The sequence below is a fragment of the Spermophilus citellus genome, assembly GCF_964194105.1.
Source record: "Spermophilus citellus genome assembly, chromosome: 4".
Classification (NCBI taxonomy): domain Eukaryota; kingdom Metazoa; phylum Chordata; class Mammalia; order Rodentia; family Sciuridae; genus Spermophilus; species Spermophilus citellus.
This window is the reverse complement of record NC_138185.1, coordinates 160,257,116-160,277,169: the sequence shown is the minus strand read 5'-3', so window position 1 is coordinate 160,277,169 and position 20,054 is coordinate 160,257,116. Positions and strand designations below refer to the sequence as shown.

The window sequence follows — 20,054 nt, the reverse complement described above, 5'->3', positions numbered from 1 at the left end:
AAAAAAAAAAAAAAAAAGGAAGAAAAGAAGAAAGGAGAAAATATCAGGAAACTGAGGCTACCTATTTTTTAAAAAGTTACCTAAGTCATGAAGAACTGTGAACATGTCACAACTCTCAAATCTTACTTCAGAAAAAAAAGAGTAATAATCAATCAACTTCAATACAGGGATGCTAAAATAATGCCCACTTTCCTGGGCCTCTCCTTTTATCTTGAAGCTTCATACTCCCTTTCCATCCCATAGGAACTGAGAGAATAGTCAGTTTAATCTCTTCCTTCTGCATAAAAACGCCCATAGGCAAGGCAGTTACCAGCCTCTACAATGCAAAGGTTGTTTAACAGCCCCATAGCAACACATAATTTTCTTTTGCATAAACAGCAAAAGGCCTAAAGGCTCATTTCCCTTGGGCACAGGGCACACAGTTCATAACCATGTTAATGAAAGTGATATGGTTCTCCTGAGAGAAGCCTAAAGCATCCGATATGCTTTAGAAACTCTGCTACATGAAAACATTCCAAGAAGGGCCAACAGGATCAGTCACTGAAGACTTAGTCACAGAGATTAGCTCTCTGATATTCAAAAATAGCCTGAAATAAAGGAACTTTGATTGGATCTGGTTCAAAACAATATAAGCTATTTAAAAATCTTGGGACAATTAGGAAAATTTCTAAATGAACTGAATATTAGGTGATATTATAAAATTATTTTTATTTTCTGAGGTATAATGTTAATATCCATATATAGAAGAATGATGTGTTTAGAGAATGCTTTCACTTTCAAATATTCAGGGGAAAATATATATATACACACACATTTATATATGTATACATGTATGTATACACACATATAAACACCTGTATCAAAGGAAAAATTGTGTCTTGGCTAGGACATCCACGGGTTACCAACACCTTTGTCCTTGACAAGACTATTTCACAACTCTATTGATGGAGAAGTTAACTTGTAGAAAACTTAGTAATGCAAATAGCTTCCATGTATAGACACACAAATTTCAGCAGGTGAAATACACTGAATCACTGCCTTATAGATACTGCCTAGTTTTGCTCTATTTGCATTTTATCATTCCTTATCTGATTCTAAGTGGATGGTATTTTATAACAGTGTTATAACTGTTAATGACTGATTTTGGTAAAAAGCACTGACTCTTCATTTGAGCCTGTAGATGTTCAAAAGGTAACTTAAAGCAGGACAAAAAGTTTGGCATCTCTGCCTTCATTTTGTATCCCTTTTATCATGTTAAACTTTGGGTCAGATTCTTGCTCAACTCTCAAGTAGTCATGTTCATCATTCAAGTGACCATCCCTCTTCAAGACTGAAGACACCAAGATAAGTAAGGTTATCAGCTGCCAGCTTTTACCACAGCCTGGTCTAAACCCACCAGAGCGGTACCTAGAGGACTGCAGGAATTGCCCTAAACCTTCTAGAAACAGCAGAGCATTTCAGGCAGATCACCCCATGGCGAGACTATCCTCCACAATGAGAGTTAATTACAGGAACTGAGGCTGCCCCCCCTAAGCAGGAGCCATCATCTCAGGATGGGAACAGGATTGCCCCCTCAAGCAATAAGACTTCTTTGGGCCACCTTCCAAGACCAGAACTGAGATAATTATCAACCAGACCACAGTTTGACCAAGACTACCTACTTATGCATACCTCTTGCCCTGTCCCAATTCTTCCTCTGTTTAACCTTGAAGCTCATGTTAGTACCCGCCAAGACAGGGCAGCTGGTCCCCTTGTCTTTTCAGTATAGCTACACAGACTAAAGTTCCTTTCCCACCTTTCACCATTACTTTTTATTTTATTTCTTTGGGAAGAGTGGCCATATCTGATTCACTGGAATTCCCAGAGCCAGCACCTTCATTTGAAAACTCTAGTACTACTCTGAGTTTTCCAAATAGTTATAATACCTTACTGATTCCCTTATTAATTAATGAGTTAAATAAAAATTTTTAACATAGTCATTTTACATCTGTATGAGTCATAATTGTATCCTCTTTAAAATGCAATTTTTTAGTTTGTATGGGGGGTTAGGTGGAGAATAAACAGGTGATGTCAATTCTTTTGTAAATCTGAAATATAAAAAAAATTGGAGGAAGTTACTAAGAATTAAAACAAGGACTGGGATTGTGGCTCAGCGGTAGAGCGCTCGCCTAGCACAGGCGGGACCCAGATTTGATCCTCAGCACCACATAAAAATAAAGGCATTGTGTTGTGTCCATCTACACCTAAAAATAAATATTTAAAAAAAAAGAATTACAACAAAACACTTAGTACCCAGATGCCACCATGACTGCCTTATCTAGGTATAAGAAAGATTTTTGAGAAGTATAACAAATCTGAATACACACATACACAATGCATTTATAGGTATCATGAACAAATAAATGCTTAATTCTACTATAAAGTGTTTCTGGTAATTAAAGAATAAATACAATGAAACTAGGTGCAGTGGGGCATGCCCGTAATCCCAGTCACTCAGGAGACCGAGGAAGAAAGATCACAAGTTCAAGGCCAGCCTCAGTAATTTAGAGAGACCCTATCTCAAAATAAGAAAAAGAGGATGGGGATGTAGCTCAGTGGTAGAGCATCCCTGGATTCAATCTCAAGTACAAAAAAAATCAAATGAATTACCACTCTATATCCATTGGTAGAATAATAGACAACAACATTGAATGCTGGTCAGGATATACAATCCAAGCTCTCATACACTGCTGGTGAATGTACAACCATGATGGTAAAGGATAGTGGTTTCTTATGAAAGTAAAAATACGCCTACCCTGTGATCCAGCAATTCTGCCTCTAGGTTTTTACCCAAGAAAAATGAAAACACACAGGCTGGGGATGTGGCTCAAGTGGTAGCGCGCTCGCCTGGCATGCGTGCGGCCCGGGTTCGATCCTCAGCACCACATACCAACAAAGATGTTGTCCGCCGAGAACTAAAAAATAAATATTAAAAAATGCTCTCTCTCTCTCCTCTCTCACTCTCTAAAAAAAAAAAAAAAAAAAAAAATGAAAACACATGAAGACTTCTATAAATGTGTTCATAACAGCATTATTCATAACAGCCACATTTTAAAAACAGCTCTTGTCTAGTAATAGAATAGTTTTTGTTTGCTTGTTTGTTTGCAACACTGGAGTCTGAACCCAGAGGTGCTCTACCATGGAGCTACATCCCCAACCCTCTTCCTAAAATTTTTAAATTTTGAGACAGTCTCACTAAATTGCCCAAGCTATCCTCAAATTGCAATCGTCTTGCCTCAGCCTTCCAAACTGCTAGGACTGCAGGCATACGCCACCATGCCCAACAAGGATGGATTTTTTGGGGGTGGGGGAGGGTATTGAGGATTGAACCCAGAGGCGCTTTACCACTGAGCCACATCCTCTGCTTTATTTTGAAACAGCATCTCACTAAGTTGCTTAGGGACTAACTAAGTTGCTGAGGCTGATATTGAACTTGTGATTCTCATATCTATGCCTCCCAAGTTGCTGTGATTAGAGGCATGTGCCACCATTCCTGGCAAAGATAGATTTTAAAACAAACAAAAAACCCTGTAATACATTTATAAAAATACCATTCAGGGCTGGGGTTGTGGCTCAGTGGAAGAGCACTTGCCTAGCATGTATGAGGCACTGGGTTCAATTCTCAGCACCACACACAAATATATGAATAAAATAAAAGTCCACTGATGATTAAAAAAATAAAAAATAAATAAAAATACCATTCAGCCTTTTAAAAGGGACAATTACTGATGCACAGAACAATGTGAATGAACCTTATAAACATGCTGTATGAAAGATGCCTTACACAAAAGAACACATACTGTATGACCTCATTTACTTAAACTTCTAGAAAAGGCAAAACAAACCTATTAAAAAAAATCAGACACTAGTTGCCCAGAAGAGGATAGGAGTCGGCCAACTGAGAAGAAGCATGAAGAAATGTTCTGGAGTGATGGTGATGTTCCCTATCTTCATAAAGGTTTATATGTATACTTAGGATATTCGGATCTTATTGTTTCTGAACTTTATCTTGAAAGAAAAAAAACTGTAGACAAATATCAAATTTTAATTAAGGACATGCATATTGAAATATTTAGGAAACAATACATTGATATCTACAATTCATTAAGAAAATATGGACCCCAGTAGATTGGGAGGCTGAGGCAGGAAGATCTCGAGTTCAAAGCCAGCCTCAGCAAAAGCCTGGCACTAAGAAACTCAGTGAGACCCTTCTGTAAATAAAATATAAAATAGGGCTGGGGATGTAGCTCAGTGGTCAAGTGCCCCTGAGTTCAATTCCCAGTACCAAAAAAAAAAAAAAAAAAAAAAAAAAGAAAGAAAGAAAGAAAGAAAAAAGAAAGGATGGCTAGAGGTTGGAGGTGCAGCTCAGTGCAGGACATGTGTTTACCGTGCTTTAGGACCTCAGCACCAAAGAAAAATATAGGATAGGGAAATGAACAAATGAATCAATGTGGATTTTTTAAAAATACAGCAGAATGTTAACAAAAGAATCTAGATGATGAGTAAACTGCTTATTCATTATAAAATTCTTCCAACTGCTATATTGGAAATTTCACAATAAACTACTAGAAAAAGTGCAAAGAAATATTTCCAACACTTTCTCATCTTTCCTTTATGTTCTAGGTGTCTGGAATATATCTCTAACAAAAGAGAAAAAGATTCCTGCCTCTGAGGAGCTTGCTTTGTGCTCACCCACACTAGTTAAACAAAAGCATATTGAAGAGCAGAGAGAGAGAGAGGACCTCCCCACGGGAGCAGTGCTAGAAAACTAGTAACCCAGAGGCTGGGGAAAAGCTCAGTGGTAGAGCACTTGCCTAGCAGGTGCAAGGCTCAGTTTCCATCCCTAGCACCACAAAACAAACAACAAAAAAATAACATAGCCCAGGAGCAGATTCACTGAGAACTAGCTATACTTATTAGAAATGTAAGTTCTCAGGCATTCTCAGGTAGGCGCAGACTAAAATATCAGAACCTATAGGTATGGGGTCCATTCAACTATTTTTCGTTTTTTTGTTTGGGGTGCTGAGAACTAAACCAAGTAGTGCTTTACCACTAAGTTATACCTCAGTCTTTTTTTACTTTTTATTTTGAGACAGGGTCTCACTAAATTGTTTAGGGCCTTGCTAAGTTTCTGAGGCTGGCTTCAAATTTGTGATCTTCCTGTTACTGAGATTACAGGCATGAGCCACAGGGGCTCAGCCACTCAACTGTTTTTAAGGAGCCTTCCAGAGAATTCTGATAATGCTAATGTTTGACAGATCAAAGGTTTTTAGTAGTAGTAAAAGTCACTAAATTTTAATTCAGAAGTTGATGCATGGGATTTTACTTCAAATGGTACCTTTTTCATTCATAATTACTTCTTATTTTTTTTAAATACTCACCAAACATTTCTTCTCAACTAGCAAAGAATAAACAAAGATAAATAACTTTTCTTTTCCTTTTTTCTTAAAGGGCCCCCCACCCCCACCCCGGTGGTTCTGAAGATCAAACCAAAGGTTTCCTGTATACCAAGCAAGCACTGCTTCCACTCAACGAATAGTTTTAATGTTTAAGAAATAAAACATTTATTTGAACAAATAACCTAATGTTTGGGAGATGCAGGGGATCAGAATATGGCATCCCAAAATAAGACTGTAGGAGAACAGAATACATCAGTCCAAAATAATCCTCTTTAGTATAGGATTATTTTGAGCTGATTATTTTAAGAAAGAGCAGACACAAGCTCTGAAAACAGAACAGAAGTTACCCTTTTGTAAGAGAAATTTACATCTTTAAAAGAGATCTCTATTTCTCCGCCCCATCCCATAAGAAAAGAAGAACTCTGGACTCATCAATGGGAATATTGCACAGTCATGTATAAAAATTTTTGTATTTCAATGGAAAACCATGCATTGTCTTTGAATTCTGAGTTGTGTGTAGGTTACTGATAGATATGCACACTGTCTTGTCCTACCATTTTCACTTGTTTTTCCTCTCCTCGATGGAAAAGCCTGTTTTGCTCCTATTTGAAACTCAATTTCTTTACTCTATACGAATTTGCTTTCTGACTGTTTGAATTGGCCATAGTATCTGCCTGGTTCCTTCATATATGAGTAAAATAAAAATTTTAACACATGTTCATTCTTATCTGTATGAGTCATAATTTCACCTTTTCTGAAAATTATCTTTAACAGTAGATATGCATTCTATTGAGATTTTTAAAAAATGTTAAATAAAAAAAAACAAGATGGGAGAGCATGATAATTTACATAAACTTTTTTTAAAAAATAATACACAAATACACTTGTTTATGCATTCCCCAAAGGATGGAAAGTGAAGAAGTAGAAGAATTAACACATCCAACTCATGATAGAACTAGATGCTGTGGGCAGGGAGGCAAACTGAACTGTGGATATGGTTAAAGGAAACTCTGGCTGTTTTGTTTCCTTTAAACAAACACCCAGAAGGAGGAAAAAAAGAAAAGTTAACAACAGTTAATTTTAGGTTACACAAAAATGGCTGTTAATTACATTATTATTTATTTTTGTTCATTAAAAATTTCTTTTTTTTTTTTTAAAGAGAGAGAGTGAGAGAGAGAGGAGAGAGAGAGAGAGAGAGAGAGAGAGAGAGAGAGAGAATTTTTTAATATTTATTTTTTAGTTCTCGGCGGACACAACATCTTTGTTGGTATGTGGTGCTGAGGATCGAACCCGGGTCGCACGCATGCCAGGCGAGCGCGCTACCGCTTGAGCCACATCCCCAGCCCCCATTAAAAATTTCTTAGAAGGGGGCTGGGGTTGTGGCTCAGAGGGAGAGCGCTTGCCTGGCATGTGTGGGGCACTGGATTCAATCCTCAGCACCACATAAAATAAAATAAAGTTATTGTGTCCACCTATAACCAAAAAAATAAATATTTTTAAAAAATTCTTAGAGGAGGGGCTGGGGATATAGCTCAGTTGGTAGAGCACTTGCTTTGCATATACAAGACCCTGGGTTCAATCCCCAGCACCAAAAAAAAAAAAAAAAAAAAAAAAAAATCTTAGAGGAACAAAAGTACTTAGTTCTGTGATGCTTCCTGACTCACACCACACAGACAAGCAGGTCCCCACAACACAAAAAAGCTGTGCCCTGGGGCTGGGATTGTGGCTCAGCCTTAGAGCACTAGCCTAGCTAGCTAGCACCTGCACACTCAGCACCACATAAAAATAAAGGCATCGTGTTGTGTCCATCTACATAAAAATAAATAAATAAATAAACATTTTTTAAAAAGAAAAAAAGCTGTGCCCCCAAAGTGCAGCGTCCATAAGTGCACTGTTTAGATGTCATTTGTTTTTCCATCAAAACAATGTAATACCTGATAGGTTCTCAGTTCAACCTATACAAACCAATTTAATGAATAACACCACAAATGTTAATACATCTCTCACCTCCTCCAGCTATGAAGTAACTGATCACTTAGTATATAGCAAAAATGAGATACGAGAATTCAGAATTAAGGTTTATTAATTCGGAAGAAGTTTATACTACTTGACAGGGCATGGGCTAGGTCATTCTGTGTACAGAGTGTTATTAGGTTTACTTAACTGTGTGTGTGTGTGTGTGTGTGTGTAAATACTATAATCGCATATGTTTAAAGTACATAATGTAAGCTCAAATACATATTTATATGTGTACACAGATATATACAATATATTTGAATGTGTGTACTAGTTTTGAAGCTTGAATTAGACAGGCAGTCAGTATAGATAGGTAAATTGAGTCAGGTGGGATCAAGGAGGCCAATTTTGAGTTGGGAAAGTAGGAGACAGTCCCCTGAGAGATTGAAATGTTAATTCCTTTAGAGCCCTTCCTCCACTCTTATCAAGAAACTGCCCTGCTCTAACCTGTTGCTAAGGAAACCGGACCCAGGAATTAGCCCTCCCTACAGGAAGTTGTTAATTAAAGTGTCCTAGGCTGCTCCATCCTGCCCTTCCCCCTTCAGCCCACCTGTTTCCCACCTTTTGACTCTCCCACTGAGCATTCCTGGGCCTAGTCAGGTACACAGGAAGGAGAAAGATTAGGGAAGAGGTCAGGAGAGCAAAGGAAGCCTAGGAGATATAAAAAGGGCAGAACACCTCTCTTGGGGGGATACCAGAATACTAGCTATGGCCCCCTTCTCCCTCCTGGAAGAAGTCTATGTTACCCCTTTTAAAATAAATCCTGCTTTATATGCTTGCCTCTGCGTGCTTCTCTAATATTCAAACTTCAACTTGTGAGGAAGCAGAACTCGGTTATGGTATCAGTTTGTGCATTTTAATAATGGACAGACTGTGCTAGATTCTAGGGGCCAGAGATTAAGTGTCTTAACTGATGTCCCTCGGATTTAGACGTCATGGCAAAAAATAAATGAAAATGTAACCATCTACCTACATTCTTGACAACTTTGCTTAAAAGATGTCTCATTTTTTTCCCCCTAGAAATCCAATCAATAGAAGCATAGAATAATTTCTATTCACCAACAAGTGGTAAAAACCAATAAATGCATTTGGTACTTCCTCTCTCATAGTTTCTGTCTAGAGACAACAGGATGCACCAACTCTCCTGTTGTGGACCATCACTTCCCTTCCCCATACATCTACCTCTCTCCCAGGGGAGGACCATTCCAGAAAGCAGATCTGCTGCCTGAAATCCAGACTTTTGCTTAAGCTGTGATAAAAGAATCATTAATATGATAAATACAAAGCAAGATTCTTCCTAAAAAATTTTATCCCTCAGAAAAAACAATTCACTTTATAATCAAATACTTACAAAAGTATTTCTTGCTGTAGGGAGCTCTTTCATTGTCCTTATTTTGAATAAAAAAAACACGTGAGGATGAAGCAGTAGCCTAAAACAACCTCAGACAAGGTCTAGTTTGGACAGCCTTGGTTAATAGTATTAATGAAAGAAGATAAATTATATACCAAATTTGCAATTATTCCAGTAAATTCGCACTTCCATGCGTAAGTTACCAATTTGAACTAGCCTTTCATTATCTTTTTTTTTAATTTTTTTTTTTTTAGTTGTAGTGGGACACAATATCCTTATTTATCTTTATGAGGTCAAAGACGCATGTGAAAACTGGGCATAGTGGTGAAAGTCTGAAATCCTAGCTATACAGGAGGCCCAGGCAAGAGGATCACAAGTTTGAGATGAGCCTGGATAACCTAGCAAGAACCTTTCTCAAAAAATAAAAAGGAATGGGGTTGTAGCTCAGTGGTAGAGTGTCCCTGGGTTCAATCCCCAGTACTAAAAAATGAAAAGAAATAAAAAGTGGTAGGTGGGCTAGAGATATTAAAAAAAAAAAAAGACATATAAAAAGTTTGAAGACAAACATTTTATGAATAATAGAAGAGAAACCAATATTTCTAAACTAGTGTTACTTTATAAAGTATGTGATTTTTTCTATTTATTTATTTACAGTGCTGTGGATCAAGCCCAAGGGCCTCTAACATGGTGGGCAAGTGCTCTATCACTGACCTACATCCCTAGCAAGTACATGATTTTTAAATGATATAGGTACATTTATTTGGTTAGTGTTACAATGCTAGGGATGAAACCTAGGGTCTCTCACATGCTACGGAAATGTTCTACAACTGAGCTACATCCCTAGCCTCGAGGTACGTAAATTTAAACATAATTCTATCAGTAGGCTTTTGATTTGTTCACTGCCATGCCTAAAAGTCCAAGTATCTTCAACATGACCAAAAAACCTTTTGGGGACTTTTTCATAGGGAAATCTGATATCTAAGACTGCCTTATAGCTGGACAATATTAAATTTTAATAAAAATAAAGTTGAAGTGCTGGGGTTATAGTTCAGTGGTAGAGCATTTGCCTAGCATGTCTGAAGCAGCAGGTTTGATCCTGCTCTCAACACCCCTCCAGCGTGCCTCATTTCCTACCATATCTGACCTGCACCCTCCATCTGGGTAGGCCATCATCCTTGTTGTGCCCCAGTCAAGCCTGAGTCTTCCCCGCTATGGGGTCATTCTAATGGAATGGTTCCCCCAACTCTACCCTGTAGTGCCCAACCACAGTTCCACATTCTCCACAAAGTCATCCCGATCTTCTCAGGCCACAGAGCGCTCTTCCATTTCCCAGGCAATGCAGTAATAACCAGCACTCTGTAATTGATTCAGGCATCCTTTTTTTCCTGAGAGAAAAAAAATTTGAGAATAGAAACCAAAACTAATAACTCTTTTATTGTCTCCTCAGAGTTGATTGTCACTTGACTGAATGCTGTCTAATGACATTGTGTCATTTCAAGTGGAGGAAGGTTTGGCCCCTGTTCAAGGGCAAACTAAAAGAAAAACAGGAGTAGTGCCTATTGTAAACAACCATCTTGGCAAGACTGCTATCACGGAGACTACCAGCATTAACCTACTGGCCTGAATCAGTGTTTGCAATGGAGTGACTCCAGATGCACAATACAGAAGGCAAGCTCTAACACAACGCATCTTGTTTCTGGAATCATGAAAGGCCCTCCTTGCATCATATCCACCACAAAACACTTGTCAAGGGAGATACGGTCAAAAACTACCATTTCTCATTACCTCCATGACCGTCACCGTGAGCTAAGCTGTCATCACCTCACCCAGGATATTGCAATAGCCTCCTAACTGGTTTCCCCGCATCCACCCTCGCCTCCCCACTATCTGCTCTGATCATGGATCATTAAGTCCTGGCAGGAAACAGATGGCACAAAGTAGGTGAATCCAGGAGAGTTTACATAGGAACTATTTAAAAAGGTGTGGGCAGATGTAGAGAACCCACAAAGGCGAATACAACATCTGGAGCGGGGGAACTCCAGGGCACTTGAACCCTTCTAGACCTGAAGGTGTGAAGGAAAGGAGTGGAAAGGGAGACAGGGAGCTCTATGGAAAAGATATCTGAGATGTGACCTTCAGTCTAGAGAAACTCTAGCCCACACAACCCTGCAGGAGAGAAGAAATACACTGTATTCTTCTCCCTCTTTCTCACCTCCTAGCAATACTTCCATGTCCCCAAACAACCAGCAGCACTAGGCAAGGGAATCTGATGTACCCCAGGAGATGCGTGGAAAAGCACCGAGTGAATCTAGGAGATAAATAAACACTATCTAGCCAAGTGGTTTCCCAGTTTTAAAATACTTATAAACAGCCGATCAGGTTCTGTGCTATCCCATCTCCTCTCTTGCTCTCTCCTGCCTCGGGACTTTTGCACTTGCTGCTCTCTCCTCAGAAGATTCTTCTGCCAGATCCATGCATAATTTATTCCCTCATGTACTTCAGGTCTCAGTTAAAATGTAACATCAGTTTTATCTTTCACCATTCCAAGAACACCTCTTGTTTTCCTCCTTATTGATCTCCACAGCATGTCTAATTATTTATTATTATTTTTTAAATAAACTAATTAATTAATTTTGTGGTGGTAAAGTTGGGGATTAGCCCAGGGCCTCGTGCATGCCAGGGAAGCACTCTACCACTAAATTACACCTCCAGACCTATATTTTTTCTTTAATTGACACCTCCCTGACCTGGAACAAGTTTCCTAAAAACATCAAATCAATCTCCTCTGTTCACTGACTTATTGCCAAGTGCCTAGAACAGAGCCTAACACATAAAAGTCCATCAAATATCTGTTAAAAGAATGAATAGAGGGGCTGGAATTGTGGCTCAGTGGTAGAGCACTTGCCTGGCATGTGTGAAGCCCTGGGTTCGATCCTCAGCACCACATATGAATAAATAAATAGAATAAAAAAACCATTTACAACTAAAAACATATTTTTTAAAAAAATGAATGAAACAGACGACCCCCAGCAAAGGGTTCTTCCAAATAAATAAGTCTCCTGATAATCAGAGAGGAAATGACAAGCATTCGTTTTTTTGTGTTTTTTTTTAAACATTTATTTTTTTTTTAGTTGTAGTTGAACACAATTTATTTTTATGTGACCTAAGGATCGAACCCAGGCCCTTGCATGTGCTAGGCAAGTGCCCTACCACTGAGCCACAACCCCAGCCCAGCATTTGTTTTTTTTTACAATGGCACAAAACTGAGCAGTCAGTAAATCCCTGTGAATATATGGAGGCTTCGGTCAAAACCAAAAGAAAAAGAGCATCCTCTGTAAACAATGGTAGGATACCCTAACAAGGTTGCTGTTTCTGATGAATGTATCATCATTAACTTACCAATCTGGTACTTCTCTAACCTCAGTATTCTCATCTGCAATGAATGATACAATGTACAGAGAACATTTATTACAGTGCTGAGACCAAATAAATGGTTGCTATCATGATTATTAAAACACTGAGGAGGCAGAAGATGGCGGCGAAGGGAGTGCATCACCCCAGTGCGCCGCATCACTGTGCGGGAGGAAGACGGGGTGAAACAGCTGAAGGCTATCTTGTTGGGAATTTCCAGTGAAATTGAGGTGCTCCAGAATCTAGTGGACGGATTTCCATCGCGCGAGGTTCGGCTGCGGGGGCTCGGATGCAGGCAATTTCTCCACACGGAGGGTCGCGCCCCGCAGCTGGAGTCTGCGGCGCGCTGGGAAGCGGCGAGGTGCCAGAGCGGGGGTGCAGCGATGTGGATTCTGGGGGCTCCTGCCAGTGGTGCAATGGCTGTGCTTAGTGCTGAGTTCCAGCTTTGAGACAGAGGAGAGAAGCGGTCCAGTTCGGTTCTCGACACCGGTCGGACCACGGAGGAGGACAGCAGCCGCCATCTTGGAGAGCTGATGTAATCATCCCTGTTTTCTACTGATCTCAGCTCATTCAGCTATGGAACAGGTGATTTCAGGCTGGTATTTGCCTGCGTCTCGCAGACAGATCGCTCAGGCTTGGGGCTGGAGAACCAGTGGAGAATACTCCTAGGGGCTCGCTCCTGGCAAGGCGTGCGCCGGGCTCTGAGCGGCCGGAATCTGGTTCCCGGGGCTGCTTTGGTCCAGGGCTGGGGAACCTGCGGAGACTGCGTGTTGAGGCCAGCTCCAAGTGGAGCGTGCGCTGAGCTCGGGGCGGCTGGGTTCTGACTCCCGGAACAGTTTTGGCCCCGGTCTGGGGAGCCCGCGGGGACTGCGGGGACACTTCTCAGAGGAGGACATACAATCAATTAATAAGTACATGAAAAAATGCTCACCATCGCTAGCAGTCAGAGAAATGCAAATCAAAACCACCCTAAGATACCATCTCACTCCAGTAAGATTGGCAGCCATTATGAAGTCCAACAACAAGTGCTGGAGAGGATGCGGGGAAAAGGGTACACTTGTTCATTGTTGGTGGGACTGCAAATTGGTGCAGCCAATTTGGAAAGCAGTATGGAGATTTCTTGGAAAGCTGGGAATGGAACCACCATTTGACCCAGCTATTCCCCTTCTCGGTCTATTCCCTAAAGACCTAATAAGAGCATGCTACAAGGACACTGCTACATCGATGTTCATAGCAGCACAATTCACGATAGCAAGATTGTGGAACCAACCTAGATGCCCTTCAATAGATGAATGGATAAAAAAAATGTGGCATTTATGGAGTATTACTCTGCATTAAAAAATGACAAAATCATAGAATTTGGAGGGAAATGGATGGCATTAGAGCAGATTATGCTAAGCGAAGCTAGCCAATCCTTAAAAAACAAATGCCAAATGACTGCTTTGATATAAGGGGAGTAACCAAGGACAGGGTAGGGACGAAGAGCTTGAGAAGAAGATTAACATTAAACAGGGATGAGAGGTGGGAGGGAAAGAGAGTGAGAAGGGAAATCGCATGGAAATGGAAGGTGATCCTCAGGGTTTTACAAAATTACATATAAGAGGAAATGAGGGGTAAGAGAAGAATAATACAAGTGGAAGAAATGATTTACATAGAGGGGGTAGAGAGAGAAATGGGGAGGGGAGGGGAGGGGAGGGGAGGGGAGGGGGGATAGTAGAGAATAGGATAGACAGCAGAATACATCAGACACTAGAATGGCAATATGTAAATCAATGGAAGTGTAACTGATGTGATACAGCAATCTGTATACGGGGTAAAAATGGGAGTTCATAACCCACTTGAATCAAACTGTGAAATATGATATATTAAGAACTATGTAATGTTTTGAACGACCAACAATAAAAAAAAAAAACACTGAGAAAGCCACAGAATGAGATACCACATTTCTTTCTACTAACTGCAACTAATCATCTAAAACCTAAAATGTGAGCTAATTATGACATGGTAAAGAAATATAAAATGCTATACTACCTATCATATCTTTGGGCCCATGTCTGAAAGATGCTCTATAATAACATATCAGGACCTAGCATCCTTTCTCAGCCCTGGCCTTGGCCTAGTCCTTTGAAGATGAAGGACCTTAAATCCATTTTTGCATTGCTCATTGTATCTACTGTTTTTCTGCTTATTTTTGTTGGTGTTTTCCACGTAGGACTAAGCAGGTAGGAACTTCAGCAATTTACGAGGGGGGAATGGGGTGCAGCAGTATATAAAACAGAGAAAGAGCAGATCAGAAAAACTCCTTATCATGTCCCTGTTTTTAATTTACTCCTTATCATGTCCCTGTTTTTAACTTGCTTCTCAACCCATAGAAGTCTCTATATTGGCCTCTTAATTAACAGACCAACTTCTGATTTCCTTTTCTCCCCTAGCTTATCTTCTAGGTCAATTCAGTTAACTACATAAAGAATAACATCAGGGATGAGAAGGCAAAAAGAAAAAGAAAAGATAATCTCATAGTCTAAAGAATCAAAAGAAAACAGAATTGTCCTGAATCAACTCAACAATTCATCACTTAGGAACACTGCAAAGATCCTGTAGGTTTTTCCCTGATGGGAGATGTCTTTGTGCTCCTTTGCAAAACTTTTGTAGGATACACTGGTGAACTAACTAACCTGAGGAGCTACGTTTAAAAGGTAAGGGTTTCCTTTACTATTCATTAAACTCATAAAGCATAAAATATTCCCTCCGCTACTAAACATATAACCATGCATTCAAGCTCTTGTTTTGTTATAAATGTATAATTATATATAAAGTCCTAATGGTACAGTAAAATAATTACTGCTACTAATTTTGCCTACATAGAGGCACCCAGATTCAGGTATGAAAAACAAAGCAGTTCCCTTCAAGATTAATAAGCGTGGGGACTGATCTTACTAAGATATCTTATTTTAGTAAGCAGCAGGATGTTTATTTGTTAGTGCTAAAAAGAATCATCCTGACCACTCCTCCTAGTAACAGATGGTTAAACAGCTCTACAACAACAAATTTGGGAACAATTCCAGTTTGGGAATGAGAAAAAAAAAATGAAACTGTAGTTCACTACAGTTTCCCACTTTTCAAAATGACAAGTTTCGATTCTATCTCTAGGCCTTAGTGAATGAAAAATACTTCAAAATTCGTATTTTATTTTTGCACCTTCCAAACTGTTGTTTTCCTGCCTGTCTTCCCAACCAGGTTCCTGGTCAAAAACTGTTTTATTTCTCTGTACTTCCAGCGTTTAATATTGTGTCCAACATGTACATAACTGGTGCCCAAATAGCCACCAAAAAAACCATCACGAGGCAGGCCCCAACCTGGCACGGCCGTCAGAAATCAACAGATTATGGGATGGCCTGAACGGAGTCTGGCCGTTCGGTCCTCTCGGCGTCCCGAAATTGCAAGCAAGTGGAGGAAAGTGCACTGTCCCTGAACCTCCCGACGTCCCAGCAGAATGAAGTGGACTGACTGATCCGCCCGAGCTGTTGAGGGCTCCAGGCACAGAACAGGTTCTCTCTGCTCTCTGAGGCAGAGAAGACCCGGGCCCATCCTCTCTCCCAACCTCAACTCTGACAACGACCCCTACCCAATAGGGCCCCACAAACGCTGCACGCGGAAGCCCCAGCCTGGGCGCCCAGAGCATGCTAGAGAGGGCGCCGCGGTGCACTGTGGGAGGCGTAGTTCCGCGCTGAGTTCCGCACCCCGGCAACCCGGCGGATGGGACTGCCGCTCCCAGAAGGCCCCGCGCGGGCGCCTCGCCCAGTCCTGCCACCTCACCTGTTCTATGGACGTGACTGTTTCCACCGAGTCGTCCTGCAACCGCTCCCGCGCGTGCTCGGGCCTCAGACTGTACAGCGGTTCTGACCAGATAGGGGAAGAAGATGGAGGGCAATAGTAGGTGAAGGAACTCGGAGAAGCCATGATCAGGAGAGCAGCGGGCGGTGTATAGGACTCCGCTTCGTCCAGCAACAACGCGCATTGAAACTCGAGCGGGCTAAGGCGCTACGGAGTGTGGGTAGAGTCAAAAAGATTTTGAACGCGAATCTCTCCTCCCACCTACACATCTTCAGGGAGTGAGTTACTAAGATGCTGCCGCCCCCCATTGGGCAGATAGGTTGCTGCAGGAACTCGCTTCCTGGAGCGAAGGCTGTGTACATCTGAATTACAGATGGTGTAAGATGCCTTGGTTCGTTATGCAAATTTTTAAAAAAACTTCAGCATTCTGCTTATTCTGTAATTCACTAGTGTTTTACAGTTTGGGGTGCCCAAGAATCCAATGAATGTAACTTTAAAACCTTTTCTGACAGCTCTCTTGATTGCCTCAGTCACGCTATTACTAGTAGAATAATTGTGCACCTTTGGGTCTTTGACAGTTTCCCAAGAGAAGCCAGTAGCTTCTTAGCAAATGAGCAGAATTTGCTATCCTCAGTACCCAGTGATGGAAGGAAGGGGCATTGTAATTTTCTCCTCCCCCCTTAGGAGTAACAGTGCAATTGTAAGAACTAAAATGTGATAGAACAAGCATAAGTGGAACAATCAAAGAAATACTCATTCCGTCAACAAATGTTTATGGAGTATCCACTATATGTAAAGGATTGTTCAAGGAGCTGAGAAATACAAAAGTGAACAAAATGAACAAGGTCCCTGCCCTTGGGAACCTTACATTTTAGAGAAATAGAACTAAATGAGTGAATGCAAATATATGACCTATAAAAATGGTATGAAGAAAAATAACAGAATCTATAAGAGAGGCTAAGGGTGTAGGAGCCCAATTAATTAGATTGGGGGCTGGGACTATAGCTCAGTGGCAGAGCGCTTGCCTAGCATACATGAGGCACTGGATTCTATGCTCAGCACCACATAAAAATAAAAACAAAATAAAGGCATACTATTCATCTACAACTACAAAAAAAATTTTTTTTAAATAAATAAATAAGATTGGGTAGTCAGGCCAAGCCTCTGTGAGTACAGTATTTAAGCTGAGACCTGAAGAGATGATGAGGAGCCATTCAAAAGAACAAAATGAGAAAAGCCTGAAGAAGGAAGCACAAGTTTGAGGGTTCATCCCAGAAATATACCTGTATAGTATCCTTGTATTAATTCTGATAGTTAATCTGAAAATACCAAAACAAAAGAACTTGTTATTGAGTGGGCTTAATCATCATATATGCTCCCATTAAAAACAATGATAAAGTAGTGATCTTAGGAAATCGATGTTGCCTTTGAACAGCAAAAGAATCTTTTTCAGAGCCTATATGAAAAGGATTACAACATCCCAGCTATTCTACAGGATCACAAGTTAAAGACCAGCCTGGCCAACTTAGTGAGACCCTGTCCCAAAATAAGAAATAACAAGGGCTGCAGGTATAAATTAGTGGTCTGCTGCTCCTCAATTCAAGTCCCAGTTCTGCAAAAGCAAAAAACAAATATGCCAAAATATAACACCTAAGAGATCAAATTATTTGGAATCGGGGTTGTGGGAGAAGATTAGAAAGTTTCAAGGGCTGGGAGTGTTGCTCAGTGGTAGAATATGTGCTTAGTTTGTGCAAGGCCCTAGGTTTACTCCTCATGCTATGTATGTGTATGTATATATATTTATGTATTTGTGTATACATATGCACATATATATATGTATGTATATATATTCAGAAACAGATGGTCCAGATAGACAAAAATTATTTCCTGCTCAGAGCACTTTACTGTCTTCCCACTTGACTCCAAGTCATATGTCTAGAATCCAGAGAATATAGGCCAATTTAATATTTCACAACTGGTTGTCTCTGGTGATAAGTAAAAGTACTCAGAAGGATTCCAAAGATGAGGCTGGATGGCATAAAGACTTCATATGGGCAAACACTATCACAAACCCATCACAAGCCCATATCTTCTGGTGGTACTTTTGCTGAGTTGAGACCTATGGCACCAAAATGTTACCATGTCTGAGAATAAGTGGGACTGTGGGTTAGGATCACGGATCTGGCTATGCAGTGTGAAATGGTCTTATTATAGTTCCTTTTGTATTGGCATCTTATTTTATCTTCCTTGGTTCTGCTTTGAAAAACAATTCCAGTAAGTTCTTCTTTGTAAAGATTTGCTTTGTTTAAGAGCTAGAAACTTGCCAGAGGGAATGGCAAGTGCCTCTAATCCCAGCCATTCAGGAGGCTGAGGCAGGAGAATGAGAAGTTCAAGGCCAGCCTGGGCAGTTTAGTGAGAATCTGTCTCAAAATAAAATTTAAAGGGGCTGGGGATATAGCTCAGCTGGTAGAGTGCTTGCCTAACATGCACAAAGCTCTGGGTTCAATCCCCAGTCCCACAAAAAAGAAAAAAAAAATAATAATAAAAGGTATCTATTTAAAAAAATAAAATAAAATTTATAAAGAGCCAGGGATATAGCTCAGATGGAGTGCTTGCCTGGCATACAAGAGGCCTTACACTCAATTCTCAGTATTGGGGGCGGGGGTAAGGAGGCCAAAAACTTAACATTTTGATCCTATAGATTGTACTATTGAAAGAATAGTTGGAATGATTTTTTTTTAACAAATTATTGCATCTGTCTCAGGTGCACCTAAAGCAATTTCCAATTATATTTTATAAATAGAATCCATTTCTGAAATGCAATTTCCTCTGTAGTGGAATCCAAAAGATGTCAACAGGAGCCTGGTAAGAGTCTCCTGCAGGATCGTGTTTATTCATTCAATAAATGCCTATTGAGTATTGGTCATATGCTGAGCACTGAGCTAAGTGCTTAAGGAAACAGTGGCAAATAAACAAGACACAGTCTCTGACCTTATGAGTCTCGTGATTTACCAAAACAGACATTAAACAATAATTGCAGAATTGCTTGTTTCATTACAGTTGGGGAAAATGGCATGAGGCAGAAAGGAACACGAGGTGTTGAAAGATTGCATAGCAGGGGAGATCTAAGGCAGTCCAGAAGAGCTGGAGAAACTCTGATGAGGAAATTAGTTAACTGGCCCAGGATGAGGGAACAATCCAGGCAGAGGAAACCCACTAACAATAAAAAATCAAGTGAAACCAATAAAGAAAAATATGAGGAGTTTGTACTCTGTGTAAGAATCAAGATCATTCAGCCTTGGATCAGCAATGGACTGCCAGTTATCCTTTCTCTGGATTTAATAAAATCACTTATCCAAGAATCACAATATACATCAGTCTTGGAGGTGCTGCAGACAGTGATGTACTTAGAGGGGAAATTCTTAGAATGATAATTAATACCAACTCCAGATTGAACTGCAGATGGTTCGAGTTTATTTTACTCAAATGCCTGACATTATTCTTCTAAATTTAACTGTGAATTGTAGGTATTTTCTTAAGAGTAATATAATGTGGACATTGCTATTTTGTACTTCCAAGATCAAGAAAACAAGAAAAAAAAAATAGTGGTCCAAATGAACCACTAGGGGTCGCTTCTGACACTAGTGCAGGAACAGAGAGTAGGCTTCAAAACTGCTCTGCCTACATTACAGAATCCTGTGTCAAAATGAATTGTTTCTTTTAATATCTTGTGAAATTGTGTAATAATACATATCAGAACACTTGGAGAATGCAAAGAACTCATCTATTATCCTGCCAGGTAATTAATTTCCTCCCCCACATTTGCTTTCCTGTCGCTATTGTGGCCCTTCAACTCTGAGTTCCCTGTCCCTCTTCTTCCTCTGGATGGAATGACTGACCCAGCTCCTACCTGGGGCAGCCCCTCCTGCTTTCCTCACATCCCAGTTAAAAGCATAGCACAGCCAATCTCCCTTGCCTCTCTGAAAACCAAATGTTTCTCTCTG

The 20,054-nt window shown here is 40.2% G+C and overlaps 1 protein-coding gene across 1 annotated transcript in view; it reads right to left on the bottom strand.

Moving 5' to 3' along the window:
• FNTB (farnesyltransferase, CAAX box, subunit beta) overlaps positions 1 to 16,503 on the bottom strand; it is a 78,081-nt gene extending 61,578 nt beyond the window's left edge. The window contains exon 1 of the mRNA XM_081289738.1: positions 16,033 to 16,503. Coding sequence (XP_081145864.1) covers positions 16,033 to 16,176 — 144 coding nt within the window. The 5' untranslated portion in view covers positions 16,177 to 16,503. The remainder of the gene's footprint in view (positions 1 to 16,032) is intronic.
• Between the last annotated feature and the right edge of the window lie 3,551 nt (positions 16,504 to 20,054).